Raw genomic sequence first — 27072 nt, 5'->3', positions numbered from 1 at the left:
TCCTCACTTTATATTCTGTGCCACTTTTGACAGATCTCAGAATTATGTGTGCCTTATAAACTGCCTTCTCCACTTACCATGCTGTGTTTGATGACTTGCACATCCAAATCCCAGGTCCTTCAGTTCATACTCCATTTTTAGGACCTTTATTCTGTATTGCCACTCCGCATTCTCACAACCTCACATGCATTTCTCAAAATGCTTCATCTCACAGTTCATCTGCTGTGTGCCCACCCATTCTGCCAACTGCTTATATCCTGCTGTAATCTGTCACTTTCCTCTTTGCAAACATGATACTGATTTCATCGGCAAACTTAGAAACTGTGGCTTCCACCCTCAAACCTAGTTCATTCGTATACTGTAGATTGAAACAATCAATTACCCTGAAATCAGTCTTTGGGAAATGACATCATTCACCTTCCATCAATCCAAAAAAAAACAATCACCATGCTGTCTGCTTAGTTATGAACATTTCATGTCACATGCTTCAACTTTGCTGATAAGCCCCATCACAAAAAGTTACTGGAATTCATATACATCATAACAATTTCAATGGCCTCATCAATTCTGTCTGTTACCTCATCAAAAACCTCTAAGTTGGCTAAAGATAGTTTGCTCTTAATAAATCCACACTGCCTGTCTTAAATAATCTATTTTTCTCCAGGTGATTACTAATCCTGCCCCAGATCAATTCTAAAAGCTTTCCTATTACCAAAGGTATAATATTGGCTTCATGATGCTAGTTTTATTCTTACTCCCTTTTTTTGTAACAGAAACAAGGGAAAGTTTGCAGATGCTGGAAATCCAAGCAACACACACAAAATGCTGAAGAAACTCAGCAAGCCAGGCAGCATCTGTGGAAAAGAGTAAATACTTGACATTTTGGGTTGAGACCCTTCATCAGGACTGAAAAAAAAGATGAGATGTCAGAGTATAAATGTGAGGAGAGGGGGGATCTCATCTCTGAGAGGATTCTGGGAGACAGAGGCAGTGTGTATGAACCTAGTGGCAAAAAGACTGCAGGACGGGGCATGAGCCAATGTTCAATTCCATTGTGCTGACTAAGGCTTCCATTGTTCACTGATTGAAGCAATGAGTGAGATTGAAACATTGAGGTGAATGCAGAAGGTGAGCAATGACTGCCTGCCTTTTGATCGCTGGTGGGAAAGATGTGCTTGGTGGTGGGATCCCATTGGAGGTGGTAGAAGTTGTGGAGAATTATTTGCTGGACACGGAGGCTGGTGGGCTGGTAGGTGAGGACATGAGGAACTCAGTCGCTGTTGGGGTGGCAGGAGGATGGGGTGAGAACAGATGTGTGCAAAATGGAAGAAATGAGGGTGAAGGCTGCATTGATGGTGGAGGAAGGAAAGCCCCTTTCATTGAAGAAGGATGGCATCTCATTAGTTCCTGAATGAAAATCCATATCCGGAGAGCAGACTCGGTGGAGACGGAGGAACTGAGAGAAGGGGGTGGCATTTTTACAAGTGGCAGGGTGGGAAGAGTTATAGACCAGGTAGCTGTGAGAATTAGTGGGTTTATAAAAGATATCAGTAGATAAGCTGTCTCCAGAGATAGACACAGAGAGATCGAGAAAGGGGAGGGAAGTGTTGGAAATGGACCAGGTAAATTTGAGGGCAGGATGAAGTTGGAGGCAAAGCTGATGAAGTCGATGAGCTCAGCATGGGTGCAGGAAGCAACCCCAATACAGTCTTCAATGTAACTTCGGAAGAGTAGGGGAGTGATACGGGTGTAGGCTTGAAACATAGACTGTTCCATGTAGCTGACAAAAGGGCAGGAATGTGAATGCCCACGGCTACACCTTTTGTTTGAAGGAAGTTGGAAGAGCCAATGGAGATGTTTTTGAGAATGAGGACTAGACCCATCAGACTGAGAAAAATGGCGGTGGAGGGGATCTGGTTGGGTCTGCTGTTCAGAAAGATGCTGAGAGCTTTGAGGCTTTCCTGATGGGGGATGGAGGTGTATAGGGACTGGACATGCATAGTGAAAATGAGACGATTGGGGCCAGGGAACTTGAGATCATTGAAAGATCATGTGAAGTGTCACGAATAGGTAGGAAGGGACTGAATGGGAGGGATAAAACAGTCAAGATATGAAAACAGGGGAGATTGCTAATCTCCCATCTTCCGATGCCATCCCTAAATACAAAGACCATTAAGGTCAGTTGCCCACAATTACATTTCATAATTCTCTCATAATCCAAGGATGAATCCCATCCTATCTAGGCAACTTTTCCAGTACTTATATGCTATCATTTTTTTAACACATCTGGCATCTTAATTATTTCATCCTTCAATATTGCTTCATCAGAATTGCAAGCACTACCAGAAAAAAACACGTAATCAAGGAAATTTATGGACTGCCAATTGAGAAGGGATTTAAGACCAACAAAACTTATTTTGCATAAATGAGATCCTTCTCAGAAAATCTAAGATGTTTTTGTTTCCCTAGTCTGCAATACCCTGCTGCACCTAAAAATAAATGTGCTTCACTGTTCTATGTCAAAGGCCATTGTCACACAGCTTGTTAAGTAAAGGTGCAATATTGAAAACTTATCCACTTGTATAATGGGCAACTCCAAATACAATGTCCTGGATAGAAGTATTTAATGGCCCAGATCTGTTACCTAAAAGATAGTAGTTCTGGTTGGACATGCCAGTTGTTACTCCTGTAGGTGTGCAGAAGTTTGGGGTTTACAGGTGAAGGAAGCTGCTAATCCTCACTTTGTGGATTATTGTGTCCTTCCATTCGAGCTCCACCACTGAGTATCATCTCCTGTAAATTTCCCAGTGCTTAGAATGCAAAATCTGCCTGCCGGACCCACGCCGAGTAAACTTGGTACAGGTTCACTGAACCTACTCTTCTGAACAGAATGAAAAGGTTGTGGAGAAAAGAGCAAATAGAAGTTATTTTTTTTTCATTTAATGGTAATGATTTAAATGTCTTAAGTGTCAATTGTTTTCTTCTGTTTTAATCATGTGCTGGTTTAATAGGATCACTAATAATTTCCTAATGATAATGAATATTAAAAAACTCCCACAGGAACCTGGAAATAGAGTTTAACCCACTGCCAAAGTGAATCTAGTGATAGGAGTTGCCACATATATATTCAGAGAGGGGCCCCAGAAGACTGTGGCCCCGAGGACCTACTCCAGCTAAGAGCAGATTTTGAGGGCAAGTGAACAATGGGGCTCACTGGTCAGTAGAAGAGCTGGGTTATTGATATTCTAGCATATTGCTATCTTCTGTGTTCCCTGGGAGTTATCATCAATAGTTCAAAAGTTCCATTTAATATCAGAGAAATGTGTGCAATATACATCCTGAAATTCTTGTTCTTCGCAAACTTCCACGCAAGAGTTCCGCAAAGAATGTGACAGTAAAAATGTTAGAACTCCAAAGCTCCCCTACTCCCCCCCCATGTACAAGCAGCTGCAAAGCAATGGCCCTCTCATATCCACCCACTTCTGCAAAAAAGCATCAGCACCCTCCACCCAGAAGGCAAGCAATAGCAAAGCCCGCAAGAAAGACCATGATCTGCAATACAACAAAAATTAATCATTCACCCAACAATTCAACGTACCATAGGCTGGCTGGCTGTCTGTCTGTCTCTCATAAAGGGAAAAAGAGGTGTCCCCTTTCACAGTGAGAGGGGAGAGATAATGGTGTTATGGTGATTCACAGTGTTAAAAGTCTTTCAGGTTGCTTTATTTCCCACTTTCTCCGACAGGAGAATCGGCAACAAACTCTCCTCTACCAACGAGAGGGAGCAAGTACAGAGTCTCTGACGGCTGATCTGCTGTACCCAATATTCCATTTTCTCCTGCGGTGCTTCAGTCAGTGGCACCAACTTAGAATCAGTTCGTCCACAGGGCCACGAAACCTCAGAAGGCGCGTTTGTGTTCTAGGCCACGTCTGAGGATTTCAAAAAGTGGCCGGTCGTGAACCCCTGGATTCATATTTCTGCGTTCCCTGTGTATTCTTGTGTCTATCTAAAAGCCTCTTAAAACACCCCTAATATGTCGGCTTCCACCACTGCTCCAGCAGCCTGATCCAGGCACCTACCACCCTGTGTGAAAAGCAAAATAGCTCACACAGATCCTTTAGACTATGTTCATCTCGCCATATTTTCATGTCCTCTTGTATTTGACGTTTCTAACCTGGGAAAGAAATTTTGATGTGTCTACCCTATCTATGCGGCTCATAATTTTCTAATGTTATTAATACCATCGTTGTCATTGTAGAGGACATACAATCACCAGCTTGATGTGCAATTGAATGATATACCCTCTATTTGTGCGGAAAAATAATGAAGATAATAAGTCTTGTGGATTAAAGTGATTTTGCCCTCTGTATAATATTATAATAATTAAAATATTTTTTCCTGGTTTCATGTCATGTTGCCATAGTCACAGCTTATTGATGTCACTATTGTTTGTCATTACGGATGCCCTACAGAAAGCACTAACTTGCAGACAGGGTCAAAAGCAAATCGACACAACGGATCCACTGAATCCCTCTGTGTCAGTTTCATCAAGGTCTCTGGTGAATGTCACTCTTTTCCCATCGAAAATAAACTCTGAGCCTATACGTTAATGTTCCTTGGGCTGCCTAATTGAAGCTTCTAATTGTCTGTGATTGATGTATTGTTAGTATTAAATATGTTACTGAACTGTAAAATATTTTTGCTGTGGGAAGATTTTCGCAAATTGATCTATTATAAATGATATTTAATATTACAAAATAAATGTTATTTTTTTCAAGAACCACTAGCTCTACAATATTAGCAGCTGGAAGGTGTCATAGCCCACCTCATATCTTGGCCAAGCTGCCTTAGCCATCAATTCCGATGCACCCAAAGCTTTCCTACTTATATAGAAGTGCAGATTGATGTGAAGCTCCAGACATAATCAGCAAGATCTTCTTTCCTTAGTCATTCTGGGAGGTTGACTAATATTGGCCTTTGCTGGGTACAATATAAGTTTCTCCAGCTAAATGTTAGTTGCCAACATCATGTTTGTTAATGTGTTTATAATTACCTTTATTTATGATAGGCATATTTTTCAAGACTTCATCGATGACCTGTACTAGAAGGACAAAAGTAGGAAAGTTTGCTGATGATTGCATGAAGTCGAATTTCATCAGCAGCACCTCCACAGATGAAGCAAAATCTAGACAACAATCAGCCATGGGCTGGCGTTAATCACGAGAACTGCTAGACAATGTCCATCTCCAATAAAAGAGCTTCTAACCAACTCTGCTTGACTTTCAGTATTATTACCTCATCAATAAGACCCCAGTCATAAGCATTCTTGGGGATCTCTATTGCCCAGAAATTTAACTGGATCAGCCACACAACACCATGACTACCAGAACAGATTAGGATTTGAGTATTCTGCAGTGAGTCACACGGGTGTGATTTACCACTTGTCAGGTCTTGCCTGACTGCTCTCCAGTTTTTGCCTTATCTGCAGAGGTACTGCTAATGCAGTTGAACTTTATGCAATCATCAGCAAACTTCCCCACTTAAGATTTCCTAATGCATGGAAGGCCATTGTTAAAGTCTTAAAATATATGCTTATAATAAACAAAGATAATGACAAACACATAACCAATCAGGTGTTGACACCTGACACCTCATCCTTTCCATTATCCACGTGGTATTTTGGTTTGTGCGCCATAATTCTTTCCACTACCCTGGATGAGTCCAGTTCCAGCGACTCTTAGTAATTTGGACACCATCCAGAACAAAGCAGCATCTTTGGCACCCTGATTCATCATACTCTGTGTCCACTCCCTCTATACATTGGCTGCAGTGTGAACCACATATAAAATGCACAGCAGTTATTCACTAAGACTATACTACAATTGCCTTCCAACCCCATGACCAAGAGGAGGAGAGCAGTAGGTGCAAAGGGAGCATCATTACCTTAAAACTTTGCTGTACGCCACCTCCCCACTCCCCACCATCACCACTACCATCCACCATCAATGATTAAATATACTATACCTTAGGTGTACCGTCTGCAAAAGCTTTCAACCTTTTCATATTTTTAATATTCCTAGCATTCAGGTAACTAAAAATTACAATGATGACAATTTCAAATAAAATAATGTTTCAAGTCATTAAATTGATATTAATTTTAAAATCTGCACAATTTGTCAGCTTTCTGCAAGTAACAAGGGCTTGAAATTTATCTTTGCAACTAAAACCTTGAATAAAGCTAAGAACTGGAAATTTCAACTTTTGTCCATATTGTGTGTATAATATCTCTCATGAGCAAAAATGTAAGCAGGAATAAGATGGGCTGAAAGGTCAATTTTTGTACCGTATAGTTCTATGACTCTCTAAGTGTGAATCCAATAGGGCGCCACATATTGTAGCATACAATGAAGATTTGAAGAAGTTCCCTGGCAAACATAACATACCCAAAATTCATGATTATCCAATCATAGATTTGGGTAGCACAAAACCCAGTATAAGGGTTGGGTACTTCAGCAAGTTCATGTTGCCGCAGCAGGCACAAACAGTGGAACACTACTATAAAATTGTCAGCAAAGGTGGGCTACCAAGTTTGGAACTAATGCATTCGCACCAGATGCCAGAATGGGCTGGCAGTTCTTAGGGTAATTGCTGAAAATTTTGTTGCAAATTCGAATGTATACCATCGGATATTTCACTTGTATTCATATTATTTTGTTATTGTGTATTTTCAAGATAGATGCTTATTTGCTTCAAACATTAACGTAGAGCTTAAAACACCAACTTAAAGAAATTCTCTGAAATAGTTAAGGTGCTATTGATCACATTTGAAAGTTTCAGTGTTTGGCTAATAGTTAGAAATAGGTTACTAAGAAATGTCAGGTTTATTTCTTATTTTCACCCTTCTATTTAAAGTTTAAAATTCATCATTTCCTTTTTAAACTCTTGGAAAGAGATTTTTTTAAAGTGTAATTTCAAAATAACTAGTTTTAGCAAATAGTAATGGTTTATTATTTTGGTAGATTATTTCAGAAGAAATCTCCTTCCTATCTCCTTCCTATAAGGTAACTTGTGGTTGAGGCTTCGGGAAATAATTTATATGGGTGTATGATATTGATTTATTTTTGCAATTTAGGTAGTGGGTAATAGACACAAAATGTGGGAGGAACTGAGCAGGTCAGGCAACATTTCTGGAGGATAATTGACAGTCGACATTTTGGGCCGATATCCATCATCAGGACTGGAAAGGAAGGGTGAAGAAGTCAGAATAAGGTGGTGTGTGGGAGAAGTAGTACAACCTGGCAGGTGACACATGAAGCTGGAAGGTAGGTGGTTGGGGGAGGGAAGGATGAAGTGAAAAACTGGAAGGTGATAGGTGAAAAAGGTAAAGGGATGAAGAAGAAGAAATCTGATAAGAGAGGACGGTGGACCATGGGAGAAAGGGAAGGAAGAGGGGTACCAGAGAGAGGTGATGTGCAGGTGCAGAGAAGAGATTAGGTAAGAGGAGAGTCAGGATAGGGAATGGAAAAAGAAAGAGATGGGTGAGCAATTACCAGAAGTTAGAGAAATTGATGTTTATTATGCCAGGTTGGAGGCTACCCAGATGGAATATTAGGTATTGCTCCTCCAAGCTGACAGTGGCTTAATCGCAGCAGTAGAGGAAGCCATGGACCACTGTGTTAGAATGGGAATGGGAAGTAGAATAAAAATTGGTGGCTACTAGGAAATCCTGCCTGTTGTTGTGGACGGAACAAAGGTGGAGGGTGTCTTAGTGTCGGATGGCAGAGTCAGGTGGGTGGAACTATTGTTCTCTTGGCATTTGAGAATAATAATGCAGGCAGTGTGTGATTGTGCATTATTTATAAGAATTGCCATTGCAATGAGCATATGGAAATAATTTTCTAATGAGATGAACAGGATAAACTTAATGAGGAAGAGCTGAAATAAATTATAAAGCAGAAACAAGTCCTTCAGCCCACCAAATCTGAACCAGTCACAAAGCACTCACCCACAACAATACCATCTTAATCCAGTTTTATTCTTCCCACATTGCCATCAACTCTTCTCAGATTCTACCACACATCTACAGTCCAGGCAGGTGCAGGTGCAGGTTAATGGGACCAATCAACCTACCAGCCCACACATTTTTGAGATGTGCGAAGTAACTGGAGTACCAGGATGAAATCCACATAATTACAGGGAGAATGTGCAAACTCCACATAAACAGCACTGGATGACAGATATCAAACCCTGATCACTGGAGCAGTGAGACACTAACTCTGCCAGTTGCACCACGATGCTAAGCAACATCTTATGTTTAGTTTGAAGAAGTTTGTTACAGGTTAAGTACCCCTTTTCTGAAATGCTTGGGGCCGGAAGTGTTTTGAATTTTGGAATATATAATGACATAGCTTGGGATCTCCATCATGTCAGATGGAATTTATGTGCTACCAGTGAGCAGTTTTTGTCCTGCATTTGTTCATCATTGTGGACTTCAGGAAGGTGCAGATAAACCATCCCCCTCTGCGAATACATGGCTCCTCCCTAGAGAGAGTTAAGGGCACCAAGTTCCTGGGAATTCACATCACAGATTACCTCACCTGGTCCCTTGATATCACCTCTCTGAACAAGAAGACACAGTAGCATATCCATTTCCTGAAGAGATTGAGGAAAACAAGGCTCCCCTCCCCCATTTTAACTGTATTTTACAGCAGTACCTTTGAGAGTGTCCTGACAAGTTGCATCTCCATCTGGTATGGGAACTGCTGAGCACCGGACCAGAAATCCCCACAATGGACCATGAGAACAGCTGAGAGGATCGTAGTATCTCCCTACCATCCATCAGGGACATTTATTAAGAGCTCATCATATGAAGGGACCTTAGTATTATTAAGGATCCCATCCATCCATCCATCATCCTCTGACTTTCTACCATCAGGCAGGAGACTCCACTGCAGAAAGTCTGAAGTTAATAACTCATCAATTAATAGCGCATCAGGGGTGATTGATAAGTTTGTGGCCTAAGGTAGAAGGAGAAGAGTTGTTAACTTCAAACTTTCTGCATAATCACTCAAAGAGTTGACCTGCGTGTGCATGTAACAAGAGCTGTATAACTCATCTCCTTCTACGTTAGGCCACGGACCTATCAATCACCTCTCGTATTTGTATGTTACTCTCTTTTAGGTTTTATGTAAGATATGAAAAAAACAATCAGCATTGTAGACTTGCTCTGGTGCTAGACGTTCATGATCAGCTGACACTTCAAAAATTTAATGCAATGCCTTTTCTTAAATTTCTGCAGCCAGCCTGCTGAATATTCACCATTACCGTCAATTTTCAGTTCATCGTGACAGATCGTTGCTTGCTTCATGATCAGCATACTGTTAAGCAGCATATGTTCACTTCGACACTGTCGAATCATGATCAGGATTTACATTTTTCACTTTATGCAGTGTTTTTCTATTTTTCGTTAACTTCTGTTCATTACACATGTGAAGTCACTTCTCAGAACTCGATGTGGTCTGCAGAGAACTGCGCATCACCTGGGATCCTTTCCAGCATCCCGTGGAATTTTCCATTTGTGATGTCATATTGGCACTAAAAAAATTATATTTCGGAGGATTTCAGATTTTGGAAGTTCGGATAAGGGGTACTCAACCTATACTGTTTTTGAATGGAATTTTTTTGCCCAAGATCAGAAACGAGTAATATACAGTGCCAATAAAAAGTATTCACCCCCCCCAGAAGTTTTCATGTTTTATTGTTTTACAATATTGAATCTCAATGGATTTAATTTGTTTATTTTTGACACTGATCAACAGAAAAAAGACTCTTTCATGTAAAAGTGAAAGCAAATCTCTACAAAGTGATCTAAATTATTAAACAAACATAAAACACAAAATAACTGATTGCATAAGTATTCTCCCCCTTTAATATGACACACCAAATCATCACAGGTGCAGCCAATTGGTTTCAGAGGTCACATAATTGGTTAAACGGAGATCACTGTGTAGTCAACGTATTTCGACTGTATCTGGAAGGTCCAATGACTGGTGAGTCAGTGTCCTAGCAAAAACTACACCATGAAAACAAAAGAACACTCCAAGCAACTCTGCAGAAAGATTATTGAAAAGCACAAGTCAGGAGATGGATACAAGAAAATTCTGAAGTCACTGAATATCCGTTGGAGTGAAGTTTGGTAAAGGAAAGAGTATAACACAGCTGTAAGTTTGCCTAGAGCAGGCGGTCCTCAAAAACTGAGTGACCATGCAAGAAGGGGACTAGTGAGGGAGGCCACCAAGAGACCTATGATAACTCTGGAGAAGTTACAAGCTTCAGTGGCTGAGATGGGAGAGACTGCGCATACAACAACTGTAGCCCGGGTGCTTCACCAGTCTCAGCTTTATGGGAGAATGATAAAGAGAAAGCCACTGTTCAAAAAAAAACTCAATGAAATCTTGGCGAGAGTTTGCCAGAAGGCATGTGGGAATCTCCAAAGTCAGCTGGAAGAAGGTTCTACAGTCTGATGAAGCCAAAATTGAGATTTTTGGCCATCAGGCTAAACGCTATGTTTGGCATCAGCCAAACACAGCACATCATCAAAATTGTTCCATCCCTACCGTGAAGCATGGTGGTGGTTGCATCATACTGTGGGGATGCTTCACTAAAACACGCCCTGAAAGGCTTGTGAAGGTAGAGGGTAGAATAAACTGCAGCAAAATACAGGGAAATCCTGGAGGAAAACCTGATGTAGTCTGCAAGCGATCTACGACTTGGGAGAAGATTTGTTTTCCAACAAGACTATAACCACAAGCATCAAACCAAAGTTACACAAGAATCGCTTAAAAGTTAATGTCTTGGAGTGGCCAAGTCAGAGTTCAACTCTCAATCCAATTGAGAATTTCTGACTAGACTTGAAAAAGGCTGTTCACTCACAATCCCTATGAACTCTAACAGAGCTTTGTAAAGAAGAATGGGGAAAAACTTCAATGTCCAAATGTGCAAAGCTGATAGAGACCTATCCACACAGAGTCAAGGCTGTAATTGCTACCAAAGGTGTGTCTACTAAATACTGGCTTGAGGGGGGTGAGTAATTATGCAATCAATTACACAAAAGAGTCTTTTCTGTTGATCAGTGTCAAAAAAGCCAAATTACTTCCATTGTGATTTAATGTCGTAAAACAATAAAACATGAAACCTTCTGACGAGGGTGAATACTTTTATAGGCTCTGTAAATGTGTATTTGTATGTTTACTCCATTAATGCATATGTTTCTGTTAGATGAATGAAAGAACAATTAAGGCAAATGTAGCATTAATGAAAAGCAGATAACTGGTCAGGGCATAAACATATTCTGTTTTCAGCTATTTTATAATAGTCTAGTTAACTTGAATTTTCATTGTGACTTAAAATGTTAGGAATTCTATTCAGGAAAAAATGTAAGGTTTTATAATTGAGAACTGACTTTGGATTAGAACAGGCTTTTAACCTCAATTTTCCAAGTGATAATCATTTAATGTTGATAGGTATTGGTCTTAAAACTTTGACCCCCATAAATTTGAACCACAGTAAAAATATCTTAAAAAGTATATCCATATTGAACCCAATGTAAGTTATAAATGAGAACAAATAAAGCATTTGTGATTTTGTTCTGAACTTGTAACGTATTGCAAATTTGATTTAAGTTAAGCAATTTAGTAAAACAATGACCTCAAAGCAGCAGTAGATGATTGTGTTAGTAGAAATATAAAAAGATTTTAAGAACAAGAAGTGAAAAATATTTAAATCTTAAAATACATGCAGTTATATGCCGAAGTCAATATGCAGTCAATTTCAATTATATTAGTCTATATATTAAAGTACAGCAAGCCATCATATGTGGTTGGTATTTCTAAATCACCTTTTTCCTTTTGTAATGAGAGCCTTTGAAATCACATCAATCTTTTAACTGCTTGATTTGCTTTTAAAATACTGATATTTCTCCTTGTTGCTATATTGACTTCAGGCAATGCCTGTCTTTCACAGAGTGTGGACGGGCATGAAATGAAAATAGCAATACCTATTTTTAAATAAATGAAAGAATTATAGGACAGAGGTATGAAAGTAAACACCACATGGATCACATTTTGTCTATTTTCATCTCATAAGTTATTCTGAACAGAACTGTACTTCAAAAGTATCAAATCTGCTGTATGTCAGTGTATCTCACTTTTGAATGGAGTCTATAAGTGATGATGAGGGTAGAAAATTTTCCATTTTGTGTCATTAGTCTATGAAATTGATGATAACTTTGATATTTGTGCACATGTGTAAGTCATTGCAGAAGTCCTGAAGTTTATCTCAGCGATCCATTGCTATTTGTAGCTTTTTCCCGGGCTTTCAAAACTGCGAAATATCCTGAAAATCCTGCTTTCTTTGCATGATTAGGTTTTACTGACATACTAAGTCACAGGCAGTCAATGCTTGAAAAGTTGTCTTTCCAAAAGAAATAGTTATTTGCAGGTGCATTTTATCTCGATGTGAATGATCTAAATTTGTAGTGTAGTGCAATAGGCAAATTCATTAGCTGTTGCATGACCCATCAATGATCCTCAGGTTTTGGACCTCTCGCTTCAAATTTCAGGTCAAAAGCTGGTCATCTGCAGCTAGTATAATATTATTTTTTCAATTTAGCAGTGGGGCTTTGTCACTCATTTATTTTTAAGAAATCACCAGAGAACTAGAGAAAGATTGGCAATCAAGACTTAAATGAGCTGAAATTTGTATTAACTGAGAATAGAAATCTATGTTAAAAAAGATTTACAATACCGTCCTTAAAGTAGAGTGCTAACTAATTTCAGCAAAAATAGTTATAACTATGCAAACACGAGGAAATCTGCAGATGCTGGAATTTCAAGCAACACATATAAAAGTTGCTGGTGAACGCAGCAGGCCAGGCAGCATCTCTAGGAAGAGGTACAGTCAACGTTTCGGGCCAAGACCCTTCGTCAGGACTAACTGAAAGAAGAGCTAGTAAGAGATTTGAAAGTGGGAGGGGAAGGGGAAGATCCAAAATGATAGGAGAAGACAGGAGGGGGAGGGATGGAGCCAAGAGCTGGACAGGTGATTGGCAAAAGGGATATGAGAGGATCATGGGACAGGAGGCCTAGGGAGAAAGAAAAGGGGGAGGAGGGAAGCCCAGAGGATGGGCAAGGGGTATAGTGAGAGGGACAGAGGGAGAAAAAGGAGAAAGAGAAAAAGAATGTGTGTATATAAATAAATAAATAACGGATGGGGTACGAGGGGGAGGTGGGGCATTAGCGGAAGTTTGAGAAGTCAGTGTTCATGCCATTAGGTTGGAGGCTACCCAGACGGAATATAAGGTGTTGTTCCTCCAACCTGAGTGTGGCTTCATCTTTACAGTAGAGGAGGCCGTGGATAGACATATAAGAATGGGAATGGGACGTGGAATTAAAATGTGTGGCCACTGGGAGATCCTGCTTTCTCTGGCGGACAGAGCGTAGGTGTTCAGCGAAACGATTGCCCAGTCTGCGTCGGGTCTTGCCAATATATAAAAGGCCACATCGGGAGCACCGGACGCAGTATATCACCCCGGCCGACTCACAGGTGAAGTGTCGCCTCACCTGGAAGGACTGTCTAGGGCCCTGAATGGTAGTGAGGGAGGAAGTGTAAGGGCATGTGTAGCACTTGTTCCGCTTTCTGAGAACAGATGTGGCAGAGACGGAGGAATTGCGAGAAGGGGATGGCATTTTTGCAAGAGACAGGGTGAGAAGAGGAATAGTCCAGATAGCTGTGAGAGCTCGGCACAGCTTATCTACTGTCGTCTACCAGAAGCCTACTGACTCTCACAGCAATCTGGACTATTCCTCTTCTCACCCTGTCTCTGCCTCCCCCATTTCACGCACATCTGCTCTCACTCCATCCTCCCGCCACCCCACTAGGAATAGGGTTCCCCTTGTCCTCACCTGCCACTCCACCAGCCTCCAGGTCCAACATATAATTCTCCGTAACTTCCGCCACCTCCAGTGAGATCCCACCACTAAGCACATCTTTCCCTCCCCTCTTCTCTGCTTTCCGCAGGGATCGCTCCCTACGCGACTCCCTTGTCCATTCTTCCCTCCGATCCCTCTCCACCAATCTCCCTCCTGGCACTTATCCTTGTAAGTGGAACAAGTGCTACACATGCCCTTACACTTCCTCCCTCACTACCATTCAGGGCCTCAGACAGTCCTTCCAGGTGAGGCGACACTTCACCTGTGAGTTGGCTGGGGTGACATACTGCGTCTGGTGCTCCCGATGTGGCCTTCTATATATTGGCGAGACTCGACGCAGACTGGGAGATCGTTTCGCTGAACACCTACACTCTGTCCACCAGAGAAAGCAGGGTCCACACATGGCCACACATTTTAATTCCACGTCCCATTCTCATTCTGATATGTCTATCCACGGCCTCCTCTACTGTTAAGATGAAGCCACACTCAGGTTGGAGGAACAACACCTTATGTTCCGTCTGGGTAGCCTCTAACCTGATGGCATGAACATTGACTTCTCTAACTTCTGTTAATGCCCCACCTCCCCCTTGTACCCCATCCGTTATTTATTTCTTTATATGCACACATTCTTTTCCTCTCTTTCCTTTTTCTCCCTCTGTCCCTCTCACTATACCCCTTGCCCATCCTCTGGGTTTTCCCCCCTCCTCCTTTTCTTTCTCCCTAGGCCTCCTGTCCCATGATCCTCTCATATCCCTTTGCCAATCACCTGTCCAGCTCTTGGCTCCATCCCTCCCCCTCCTGTCTTCTCCTATCATTTTGGATCTCCCCCTCCCCCTCCCACTTTCAAATCTCTCACTAGCTCTTCCTTCAGTTAGTCCTGAGGAAGGGTCTCGGCCCGAAACGTCGATTGTACCTCTTCTTAGAGATGCTGTCTGGCCTGCTGCGTTCACCAGCAACTTTTATGTGTGTTGCTAGTTATAACTATGCTTTTTTTGGCAATGATAATTTGTTGATGTCAATCTTACATAGCCTTGAAATATTGACATTTACTAAAAAGTGTATTTGCTTTATTGTATATTCATTAATGCAGATTTTGTTTTATAACTGGCCTTATTGCTTGCTCTACCATTAAATGTATTGGCACATCATTCAGTGCACAAGAAACATAAGCAGTTTGCAACTTTCGGATACATTTAATAAATAGTTGAAATGTTACCCACATTTCCTCTCCAGGGTTTCAGATGTGTAATGAAGGTTTGGTTATCTTGGAGTGAGATGAGCAGTAATATCTTTAGTTAGAGGGTTGTGCTGAATTCAATACAAAGTCTGTAGATCTTTGGATACTAATGAAGCTATAGATGGATTGGGCAATAATGACATGGTTTTCTGAATGGTCTAACATCAAGATGGCACACTTTTGCTTTTCTTTGTGTTCTTGCTCCATGAAATTGCTAATTCTAAAAATAATGGAAATAACAGAGCAGTAGCAAGCAAAATAATGGGAGAATGGATCAGCTCTTGATAAAATGGCGGAGCAGACTCGATGGGCCGAATGGCCGACTTCTGCTCCTTTATCTTATGGTCTTATGGTCTAAAATACATTTCTGATATCTGTCCCTTTATAACTTTGCCAAAATTAAATTTGGCTAACATCTGTCTTTTATGTCAATATGTGGAAATAGTTTTTCTGCAATTTGTTGAAGTTGTTACCTGAAACTAGGAGCTCCAACTTCTATTGCAATTGGTTTACAAATACCCCTTACACAATGGTTGACATTGTTAAATATGAGTCTGACATGAGGAAAAGGTCGGATTTGAGGTTTTAAATGCTAAGTTTATCTCCACAACTGACACAGTTTTAACCAGAACTGATTGCCTTTGGATTGGGTTGCTCTGGAAAAATTGCATAACATTATCCAAGTTATAGGCATAAATGTCCTGCACACATCAAAGCATTAAGTAACCATATAACATATAGCAATTACAGCACGGAAACAGGCCATCTCGGCCCTTCTAGTCCGTGCTGAACTCTTACTCTCACCTAGTCCCACTGACCTGCACTCAGCCCATAACCCTCCATTCCTTTCCTGTCCATATATCTATCCATTTTAACATTAAATGACAACATCGAACCTGCATCAACCAATTCTGCTGGAAGCTCATTCCACACATCTACCGCTCTCTAAGTAAAGAAGCTCCCCCTCATGTTACCCCTAAACTTTTTCCCTTTAACTCTCAACTCATGTCCTCTTGTTTGAATCTCCCCCACTCTCAATGGAAAAAGCCTATCCATGTCAACTCTATCTATCCCCCTCATAATTTTAAATACCTCTATCAAGTCCCCCCTCAACCTTCTATTCTCCAAAGAATAAAGACCCAACTTGTTCAACCTTTCTCTGTAACTTAGGAGATGAAACCCAGGCAACATTCTCGTAAATCTCCTCTGTACTCTCTCAATTTTATTGACATCTTTCCTATAATTTGGAGACCAGACCTGTACACAATACTCCAAATTTGGCCTTACCAATGCCCTATACAATTTCAACATTACATCCCAACTCCTATACTCAATCCTCTGATTAATAAAAGCCAGCATACCAAAAGTTTTCTTCACCAGCCTATCCACATGAGATTCCACCTTCAGGGAACTATGCACCATTATTCCTAGATCCCTCTGTTCTACTGCATTCTTCAATGCCCTACCACTTACCATGTATATCCTATTTTGATTAGTCCTACCAAAATGTAGCACCTCACATTTATCAGCATTAAACTCTATCTGCCATCTTTCAGCCCACTCTTCTAATTGGCCTAAATTGCTCTGCAAGCTCTGAAAACCTACTTCATTATCCACAACTCCACCTATCTTAGTATCATCTGCATACTTACTAATCCAATTTACCACCCCATCCAGATAATTAATATATATGACAAATGACGTTGGACCCAGTACGGATCCCTGAGGCACACCACTAGACACCGTTGTTCAATCTGACACACAGTTATCCACCATTACTCTCTGCTCTCTCCCATCCAGCCACTGCTAAATCCATTTCACTGCTTCGATATTAATACCTAACGATTGAACCTTCCTAACTAATCTTCTGTGTGGAACCTTGTCAAAGGCCTTACTGAAGTCCATATAGACAATATCCACCGCTTTACCCTCATCAACTTTCCTAGTAACCTCATCAAAAAATTCAGTGAGATTTGTCAAACATGACCTTCCACGCACAAATCCATGCTGACTGTTCCTAATCAGACCTTGTCTATCCAGATAATTATACATACCATCTCTAAGAATACTTTCCATCAATTTACCCACCACTGACGTCAATCTCACAGGCTGATAATTGCTAGATTTACTCTTAGAACCCTTTTTAAACAGTGGAACAACATGAGCAATATGCCAATACTCCGGCACCATCCCCGTTTCTAATGACATTTGAAATATTTCTGTCAGAGCCCCTGTTATTTCCACACTAACTTCCCTCAAGGTCCTAGGGAATATCTTGTCTGGACCCGGAGACTTATCCACTTTTATATTCCTTAAAAGCGTCAGTAATTCCTCTTCTTTAATCATCATACTTTCCATAACTACTCTTCTTGTTTCCCTTACCTTACACAATTCAATATCCTTCTCCCTAGTGAATACCGAAGAAAAGAAATTGTTCAAAATCTCCCCCATCTCTTTTGGCTCCGCACATAGCCGTCCAGTCTGATTCTCTAAGGGACCAATTTTATCCCTCACTGTCCTATTGCTATTAATATAACTGTAGAAACCCTTTGGATTCATTTTCACCTTACTTGCCAAAGCAGCCTCATAGCTTCTTTTAGCTTTTCTAATTTCTTTCTTAAGATTCTTTTTACATTCTTAATATCCCTCGAGCACCTCATTTACTCCAGGCTGCCTGTATTTATTGTAGATCCCTCTCTTTTTCCGAACCAAGTTTCCAATATCCCTTGAAAACCATGGCTCTCTCAAACTTTTAACCTTTCCTTTCAACCTAACAGGAACATAAAGATCCTGTACCCTCAAAATTTCGCCTTTAAATGACCTCCATTTCTTTCTTACATCCTTCCCATAAAACAAATTGTCCCAATCCACTCCTTCTAAATCCTTCTAATTAAACCAGTCCTTTTACACTGTACTACATTTTAATTTATTTGCTATTTTTGAGTGCATTGTTACACTATTTGTCAACAAATGTAATCCAGATTATGCACCAAGTGAACCTGGTAGTAGAAGTAGTTTTGGAATTTGTTGGTATTTCATAAATGAGAATTAACTGCAAATGTATCTGATATGGACAGAATACAGTTCTAAATTTGGTTCCAATAAAATGTGCCTGATGAAATGGTAAGGTTTTCTATTATGCAAATACTGACATTTCCATGCACCTACCACTCTCTGTGTATAAAAAAGATATACCTTTAATATCCCTCCCCCCCACCACATTTTCTTCCCAACACCTTAAAGTTATGCCCCTTTGTATTTGTCATTTCCACTCTGTTAAAAAGTCTTTGGCTATCCGCTCAATCTATGCTTCTTATCATCTTGTACACCTCTATCAAGTCACCTTTCATCTTCCTTCTCTCCAAAGAGAAAAGCCCTAGCTTTCTAATCCAGACATAATCCGGGTAAATCTCCTCTGCACCCTTGCTAAAGCTTCCACATCCATTTTTTATAATGAGGCAGCCAAAACTGAACATTGATTGCTATCTTTTTAGAAAAATGGGTCTAGAAAAATTTTCATTACTGAGTGAGTTTCAAAGTGAAACCCAATCTACTTCCCCTCCTTCCCCCCAGGATATCTCTCAGTCCTGAGGCCTCACAATCCACACTCACTCAAGATGCCAGCCTTGGTGCTTTGATTTCACCATCCCAGTAATGATGTCAATAAGTAAATAGGATCCAATCCAGTGTTCTTAGTGACAAGTTTTCTTTACCTTACTTTGATATACTTGCTTGAAGTATTAAATTATATCACTAGGATAAAAAAAAGACTGGACACCAAATTATATATCTGGAAATTTCTGTCTGCCTGCTTACAACTGCAATACGTGACTACAAATTACTTGGTTTCTTTTCCAGGAATAACAGGAACTTCTGGGGGAGAAAAGGAAATTTCAAAGGAGAGTAGTCTGAAAGTATACAGAATGTGGGTTTTTAGAACTTTTTGCAAAAGAACAGAAATACAGCAGATGGCAATTGGTTTCCTGTACAGCTTTCCTGAGAGAAGTATGGTGCTAAATGCTTTTGGAAGAAAACAAAATGAAGACAAGACAATAGAATTAATAAAGTGATTGGAATGTGTGAAATTAACATGCGGCTGAATAAAGTATTCAAAGCTGTGTTTAATGAGGACGTGGATAGATTGAAAGAGGAACATAAAGATATTTTTGAAATAAATGAGCTAATGTTCCAGGAGTCAGTGAAGGATGGTTTCAGTGTATGAGAGTGAGAAAGCATTTAGACTGCAAAGTTCTAGAGCAAGTGACATGCATGAGTAATTCAGAAGGGAAAGCAACCAAGGTCAAAGTATGCAAAATCAATTGACAGCGGTTACAAGATTTGGTTCAAGATTCTGATGGCTGAGGAGTAAAGAGAAAAATCTGAAAGATTCAGGTATAAGATGAAGATGGAGAAAACATAGTTGCTGTGACAAGCTAGATGTCGAGTCTCCTCAATAGCAGCTTCAATCTGAGCACACCAATTAATAGAATGAAATGTCAGAGGCTGAAATGGATAGCTGTAGTTTCATTGAAATTCTTAAGCTAGAGTGTAAAATGTCAGATAATTATTCTTATAATATATTTTCCAAGTCTAGCATATGGATCATGTAAAATTTTATGCTCTTCCACCTTGACCTCACTGACACATTACTAAATTGCATTGTTAAAATTAAGGAGAAATTTCTCCTTCGAAGATCACTTTTCTTCCAGTGGCATGGAAATCAAAATATCTATAAAATCTGAAGCAAAACTTAGTTTCATATTTCCACTATCAGCAGAAATAGAAAATCCCAGAAATGTTCATTGGTTCAGGCAGGAACTGTGGGGATAAAGACTAAGTCACCCCTTTGAAAAATTGAAAAAATTTTCTTCCCGCAGATGCGGGCGAACTTGATTGTTTCCAGGATGTTCTAATTTTTCAAAATACATGATATACCGTTAACAGTTTCCAATATTAGGTGAACAGATTGCACTGCTCCAAGATAAATATCTGTGGCTCATTAAGTGTGCTGTCAGAATTCTGAAACATTGGATTGCAATGAATATTAGAAAATCATTTGCCATTTTGGTCAAATAATCTGCTGTGAATGTGTGGTATTGATAGGGGTAGAATCTATGCCAAATGTAGCCTCAGATTTTCCTGTGGAGCCTGCAGATTCACTCCTTATGTCACTAATACCTACCATGTATTTGCCCAGACTTTGAGTGAATGTCCTTTGTTTCATTTTCAGTTCAGAAAATTAAAGTCAATTGGGTTGTTTTAGTGCAGGTAAAGTAACTTTGCTAATTAAATGTGTAGCAGAGTCTGTTAAAATCAGACTATAGTTTTAATTAGGTCTGTCAAAAAATCCTTGGGAATCTGTAAAAAAGCCTCTTTTGCTTCTGCACCTGTGGTCTGCTTTATTTGCCTGTGGCTCTAGCAGATATGAGTGTCCAGTGTATCAAGGATTTAATTACCAGAAAGGTACTTAGTAGTATTGGCATATAAGGACTGGTTTGGCACCAGTATCTGTTCCAGTATTTAGGGGCTTCAGGTTACACTGTATAATCTCCAGGCAAGCAAAGAAAAATATTGCAACAATGTGAAAGTAAATTCAAATAAAATATTAACAATTTGTTCTCTGGTAACACAAAATATATGTTGAAAATGTTATTGTTGAGAGTAATACTGCATCATCTTTGTTGTTGAAATTAAAGTGGACTGTGTGATAACACAAACTGTGTAGCAAAACTGCTCAGTTAAGAACAGCCAATGTGACTGAAAGTATGCACAAGATAACTATTTTTAATCTGCTCAACTTCATTTCCTGCTGTATATCTCAAAATTTCCCCAAATTTTAAAAGCAAAATCGAACCTTGCTAAAGAAGCTCAAATAATTGACTAACCACACGCAAGAGGGCTGTATTGTCCCAATAGTTACTGTATATATCTACAGTATCTATTCTGAAGTTCTCTGATTTGTAAATTCATACTCTCCTGCCAACCTATTCAAATAACTTATTATTCCCCGTAATGTTTTCCACGTCACAAAATAACTGCTTGGCCATATTTGCCATCCTCTTTACCCCTTCTCACCATCCCATATTCTCTCCCTTCCCCTTCTCTCTGCCTCTCCTCTGCCCCCAAACTGCAGTTTGACAAGGCTTATCACATGGATCTGTTTGCCAGGCATGACTTTCTCTGGTTCATTTAATGTGAATGATGTGCACATATTACAGTATTCAACATAAGAAAGGTATTTATCATTAGGTAGTTAGCAGTGACTTTGCATTTACTTTGGTGTCCAAGTTGTGATTCATAAAGGTCGATTATGCAGGATCATTGTTTTCAAATCAAGGTCAAATACATTCCACTTAGTGGTATTACTTTGGTCCCAGATTGGGATTTGTTAGTTGTCCACTCTTACGGAGTTATTAGTTCCTTTCCATCAAAGCAGTTAAGAGACTGTAGTTCTATGTTATTATAGTTTAGGGAATCAGTATTAAATATTTATTCTCCTGTTACGAAGTTAGTATGTGTACTTTTCTACTTTTTGAATAATATCACGTATTTTGCAGACATAGCTGAAAAGTAGAGCTGATCATTTTCTACATATGTTTCTCCTTTCTGTGTTACAGTGGGATGCTATCCCAGAAATGGACGAACACAACAGACCCATCCACACGTACCAGGTCTGCAATGTAATGGAACCAAATCAAAATAACTGGCTGCGAACGAACTGGATATCTCGTGAGGCAGCACAGAAAGTCTATGTGGAATTGAAATTCACCCTGAGGGACTGTAACAGCATTCCCTGGGTTCTCGGAACCTGCAAGGAAACATTCAACTTGTATTACATGGAGTCAAATGAATCTCATGGAATTAAATTCAGACAAAGCCAATATACTAAAATTGATACAATTGCAGCTGATGAGAGCTTTACACAGATGGATCTGGGAGATCGTATACTTAAACTAAACACTGAGATCCGTGAGGTTGGACCAATAACCAAAAAGGGATTTTACTTGGCCTTCCAAGATATTGGAGCTTGTATTGCTCTTGTTTCTGTGCGGGTGTACTATAAAAAATGCCCATTTACATTTCGCAACTTGGCAATGTTTCCTGATACAATCCCCAGAGTTGATTCTTCATCCCTTGTGGAAGTTCGAGGTTCCTGTGTGAAGAATGCAGAGGAGAAAGATACACCAAAACTCTATTGTGGTGCCGATGGAGACTGGTTGGTTCCTTTGGGAAGGTGTGTCTGCAGTGTTGGCTATGAGGAAGTTGATGAAGCTTGCCATGGTAAGTGAATGAAATGAGTACTTAAGTATTTGAGACGTTCAGCAAATGTTTCTTGAGAGAATTTTTTATATAGACAATGGGGAAAATAGAGAAAATGAAAAATAGGCATCCCATCACGTGAAGCCTCAAAAACACACCGTCAAGTTGGGTCATTTGGTCTGACATTGATTTTATAGAAATAAAACAGTACCAGTCAGTTTCTGTATTGTTGTGTTATTCAAAACTAAACTTTCATGGGACAGTTCTGGAGGGAAAACATAGCAGAGATGAAGAACAGACAATGGCTTGTAATTTGCAAAAAAAAAGAAAAGCTATTATAAGTTTTGATATAAGTTGTTTCAAAAGCTACAGTCAAATTTCCAGTCTGAATGATATGAATGTTTTGTTTGAAATGAGTATGAATAAACTGTCTAACTATTTAGCTATGGAATATCACACAATGTCATAGTCCTTATCTGTTCTCTGTCCGCCAGAGAAAGCAGGATCTCCCAGTGGCCACACATTTTAATTTCACATCCCATTCCCATTCTGACATGTCTATCCACGGCCTCCTCTACTGTGAAGATGAAGCCACACTCAGGTTGGAGGAACAACACCTTATATTGCATCTGAGTAGCCTCCAACCTCATCGCATGAACATTGTCTTCTCAAACTTCCACTAATGCCCCACCTCCCCCTCGTACCCATCCATTATTTATATACACAAATTCTTTTTCTCTCTCTCCTTTTTCTCCCTCTGTCCCTCTGACTATACCCCTTGCCCATCCTCTGGGTTTTTTGCCCCTCTCCCCCTTTTCCTTCTCCCTGGGCCTCCTGTCCTATGATCCTCTCATATCCCTTTTGCCAATCAACTGTCCAGCTCTTGGCTCCATCCCTCCCCCTCCTGTCTTCTCCTATCATTTTGGATCTCCCCCTCCCCCTCCCACTTTCAAATCTCTTACTAACTCTTCTTTCAGTTAGTCCTGACGAAGGGTCTCGGCCCGAAACATCGACTGTACCTCTTCCTAGAGATGCTGCCTGGCCTGCTGCGTTCACCAGCAACTTTGATGTGTGTTGATTTTATCCATTAGTTTCTGTTTCGTTAACTTAGAAATGAAGTGATTATGAGTACATTATAGAAGACAAAGATAAATGTTTTGTCATATTTATTTGCTTATTAAGCAATATCCTGTTTAGTTTTGGATTCTTGGCTTGTTAATCAAGACTGGCTGGAACCAAATTTTCAATAAAAATCCCTGCCACAGTGTGATCCATGAAATTCAAGATTGGGATGTACAATCACACGTGAGCCCCCTTTCTGATCCAGTGGGAACTAACACAGGGATGTAATAATTTGCTGTATTTATTAGACGGACCAGTTTTCAAAGGGGCTCTGTCAAAGATCTGGGAACAGTCCACTTGTATAGCCCGAGGCAATCAGAAAGGTTGAAGGAAAAATTCTAACGATGAAAAAGAAAGCATTGTACAAACAATTGGAGTTGGAAAATAAAGCACCTACACACCCTGCATTTTGATATTTCCAACTTGATACCACTGAATATTTTAAAAGACTTCAGCACTGCTCATCAACTCCCCATGAAGAACTTGATTCCAATGGGTATAGATGGAAGTTTAAGGAGAAGCTGTATCAGAGAAACATTGATTTTTGATCTTGTTTTTTTTAATTTTAATACAAATTCAATTCAAAACTGCTGTTCCCATTGACAGCCAAATTTATCCAGAGATTTCAAGGTACTTAAAAAACAGTAAATATTCAACTGAGGGAGAAAAACATGTACACTATATCTGCAGTAAGGCCAACAATATTCATTTACATTTTTCCCAGAACCAATATAAAAATTAATTGCTTCACCACCACTAAGGAGTTCTTTTAGATTCTTTGTGGAATGGTCCTCTCATGTACTTCCGCACCCCAGCATTTCTAAGCAGCAGCATAATCTTTGGCTTGTAGTCAATAGAACGCAAACTCTGCTGAAGTTGGGAAAGGCTGAAGCCAAATTTTGTAAGTTAGCATTTGTGCTGCTGCATTCATATTTTAAACCTGCATAGTTAAATATGCTCAAGTGGGCCAGGAGGAGAGACAGCATTTTAATGTCAGCTAGAGTGATCACCTACTGGCTGTATGCTCCACAGGGTCCCACTTTGATGTTTGCTTGTTTACCTTTGTGTCACGAAATTCTTGCTGAAATTCCTATCTGACTGGAATCAAGCAGTTATAAACAAGCGTTGTCCTTTCTAAATGTAAATCATTTGGGCAATCTAATGATTTTAATGGTTGCAACAAAATTGCCAAGTGAATTATTTTGATAATAAAATGTAAAATCATACAATTTTAATTAATGATGGTCATCACTTGGCAGGACACCTGCAGGACAGAGGACAATGCATATACAGTACATCCTTGCATATATTATCACTGTGTTTTTCTGTTGAGTCAGCCTAATTAATTAGGTCTCAGATGGAAAATATGCATACCCTTAAGGTTGTTGTCCTGATCATGACATGCTTGAATTTTTAGCAAACTGCTTTTTGTGATTTTTTTTTTCAGTTCTGTAAGAACCAATTGCAGCTTATTCTGTAAACAATATCTACACCTGAACTGTAAGACATAAATAAGAATCAGACTAGCTAAATATTTGAGCATACAAGATCATTTAGAAGTAAATCGGAGACACGAGATTCTACAGATGACGGAAATCTTGACCAACACACTCAACAAAATGCTGGAGAAACTCAGCAGGTCAGGCAGCATCTATGGAGGGAAATAAACAGTCAAGGTTTCAGGCTGAGATCCTTCATTAGGACTCAGGAAATAAATCACTTTGTCAAGAATTCTTCAATTTATTTTTATAAAAGTTTAAAGCATTGATTTGGACTTGATATTGCCGCAATTCTTCTTGGATCCAGCTGTTACTCAGTTAATGTTTCTAAACCCAGTGCAATATTTCTCAGCCGCTGAAAAGCACCATAGGTGCATTGCAGTCAAGCTATCACTCTCAGTCTACAGTTTGGCTCCCAGCAGGCAGGATGCTATTTACATTGCTCTGCTTCTGCTTTGCCGTAGCAGTAACTGTGCTCTTTTGGAGAGCCAAACATTCATCTATCTCGGAAGAAAACCTGAGCAAAGCATGTCCTTTCGTACACTCAGAGCAATTGGATTATAATTCAATAAACTGCAAACAATTGATAAATCAGAATTGACACCATACTGGACCTGCAGCAACACACTACGCAATGTTAAACCAAAGTGATGAGAGGTTATTACCTCTGGGTGAATGACTCCTTTCACCCAGAGTCAGACCAGAGCATGGTGAATTTTATGTTGGAGCTATAGCTGCTGCAAGTGTTTTGTGTATTTTTCTTTAATGCACACCAAAAGAAAAGCAAACATAAGTTTGCGAATAAAAAGGTGTGCTTTAGAACAGATAAAAGTGAAGTTAGTGCTGATAAATGCAGGGAAAAAGCTATGATATTTCAATGATGTTATCAAATGTCAATAGATTTCTGCCATAATCTAATTAAAAGACAAGAATGGAAATGTTTCAGGGAAGAAACTTGAAGCATTGGGAGTGCTCCCGCAGTAACAAAGGAAAGACAGGAATTTTGAAAATACCATTTTGAGAGAATTTGGTGAAAAATTATTTCTGTCAATGAGGGATGAAGGATTTGGTGACAGTATTAAAATAGAACATTTGATTCCTCGGCAGCATAAAGACATTGATAGGAGGATATTTCAAATGGAACAGTTGGAGCATATTTAGGAAGAATTGGATAAATATCTGAAAGAAGAAGGTACAATATTATGACTATGATACTAAAATTATTTATGCTGACATTTTGTTTGCTCAAGACTAATATTATCATAATGTAATGCTTGTGTCCAGGTATATAAAGTAATGCATATTTCCTAATGATCTCCTCTTAATAGATCAACACTGAAATTTATTTAAAGCTATCTTCATCCTGGCGCTGTGACACTGCTTATTTTCACTCCACAACATCTCACTGAGTTCACCATACTCTTCAGACAGACAGATCTAAAAATACCTTCACAGTTATTCATCCAGCATCTCCCACTCCGTGTATACTTATTCATTTGTGATTGCCTTATTGATGACCAAACACGGACTGCAGTACATAACAGCAAGCTCTGGTACTCTCGCCTCAGCTGCAGAGTCCATGATTGTAGTGTTCGGAAATTTTTTAAGACTTGCTACATCTTCTACTCTTCTCGAATCTGTAGCTTATTCTTTTCCTTGGTGATAGAGAATATGGTTTAGATAAGTATAGCTAGGCATCTGAAAATATAAATGTAGAACTTGTATTATGAATATATTCAATGTAAAACAAATTAGATGTCATGCAATAGGGAATACCATGTCAACTTTTGTGCTAGATCTAGGCCAAATATTTTCAAACATGTATTTAAAATTTTTTTGTAATTTAGAAGAAAACATTGTGTCAGCATTAGTTCAGTTTGACTTAGATTAATTCTGTTTGACTTGTAGTGTGTAAAGGACATTGAAATGATTCAAGAACATGTAAAGCATTGGGTTTTTAATCTT

General features: G+C 39.5%; 1 protein-coding gene across 1 annotated transcript in view; it reads left to right on the top strand.

The window, feature by feature from the left end:
* Positions 1–27072, top strand: part of epha6 (eph receptor A6) — a 754868-nt gene that overhangs the window by 152011 nt on the left and 575785 nt on the right. Inside the window, exon 3 of the mRNA XM_063050836.1 lies at positions 21844–22507. Coding sequence (XP_062906906.1) covers positions 21844–22507 — 664 coding nt within the window. The remainder of the gene's footprint in view (positions 1–21843; positions 22508–27072) is intronic.

This window comes from Mobula hypostoma, chromosome 6 (genome assembly GCF_963921235.1).
Source record: "Mobula hypostoma chromosome 6, sMobHyp1.1, whole genome shotgun sequence".
Lineage (NCBI taxonomy): Eukaryota > Metazoa > Chordata > Chondrichthyes > Myliobatiformes > Myliobatidae > Mobula > Mobula hypostoma.
This window is presented reverse-complemented; position numbering and strand designations above follow the sequence as displayed.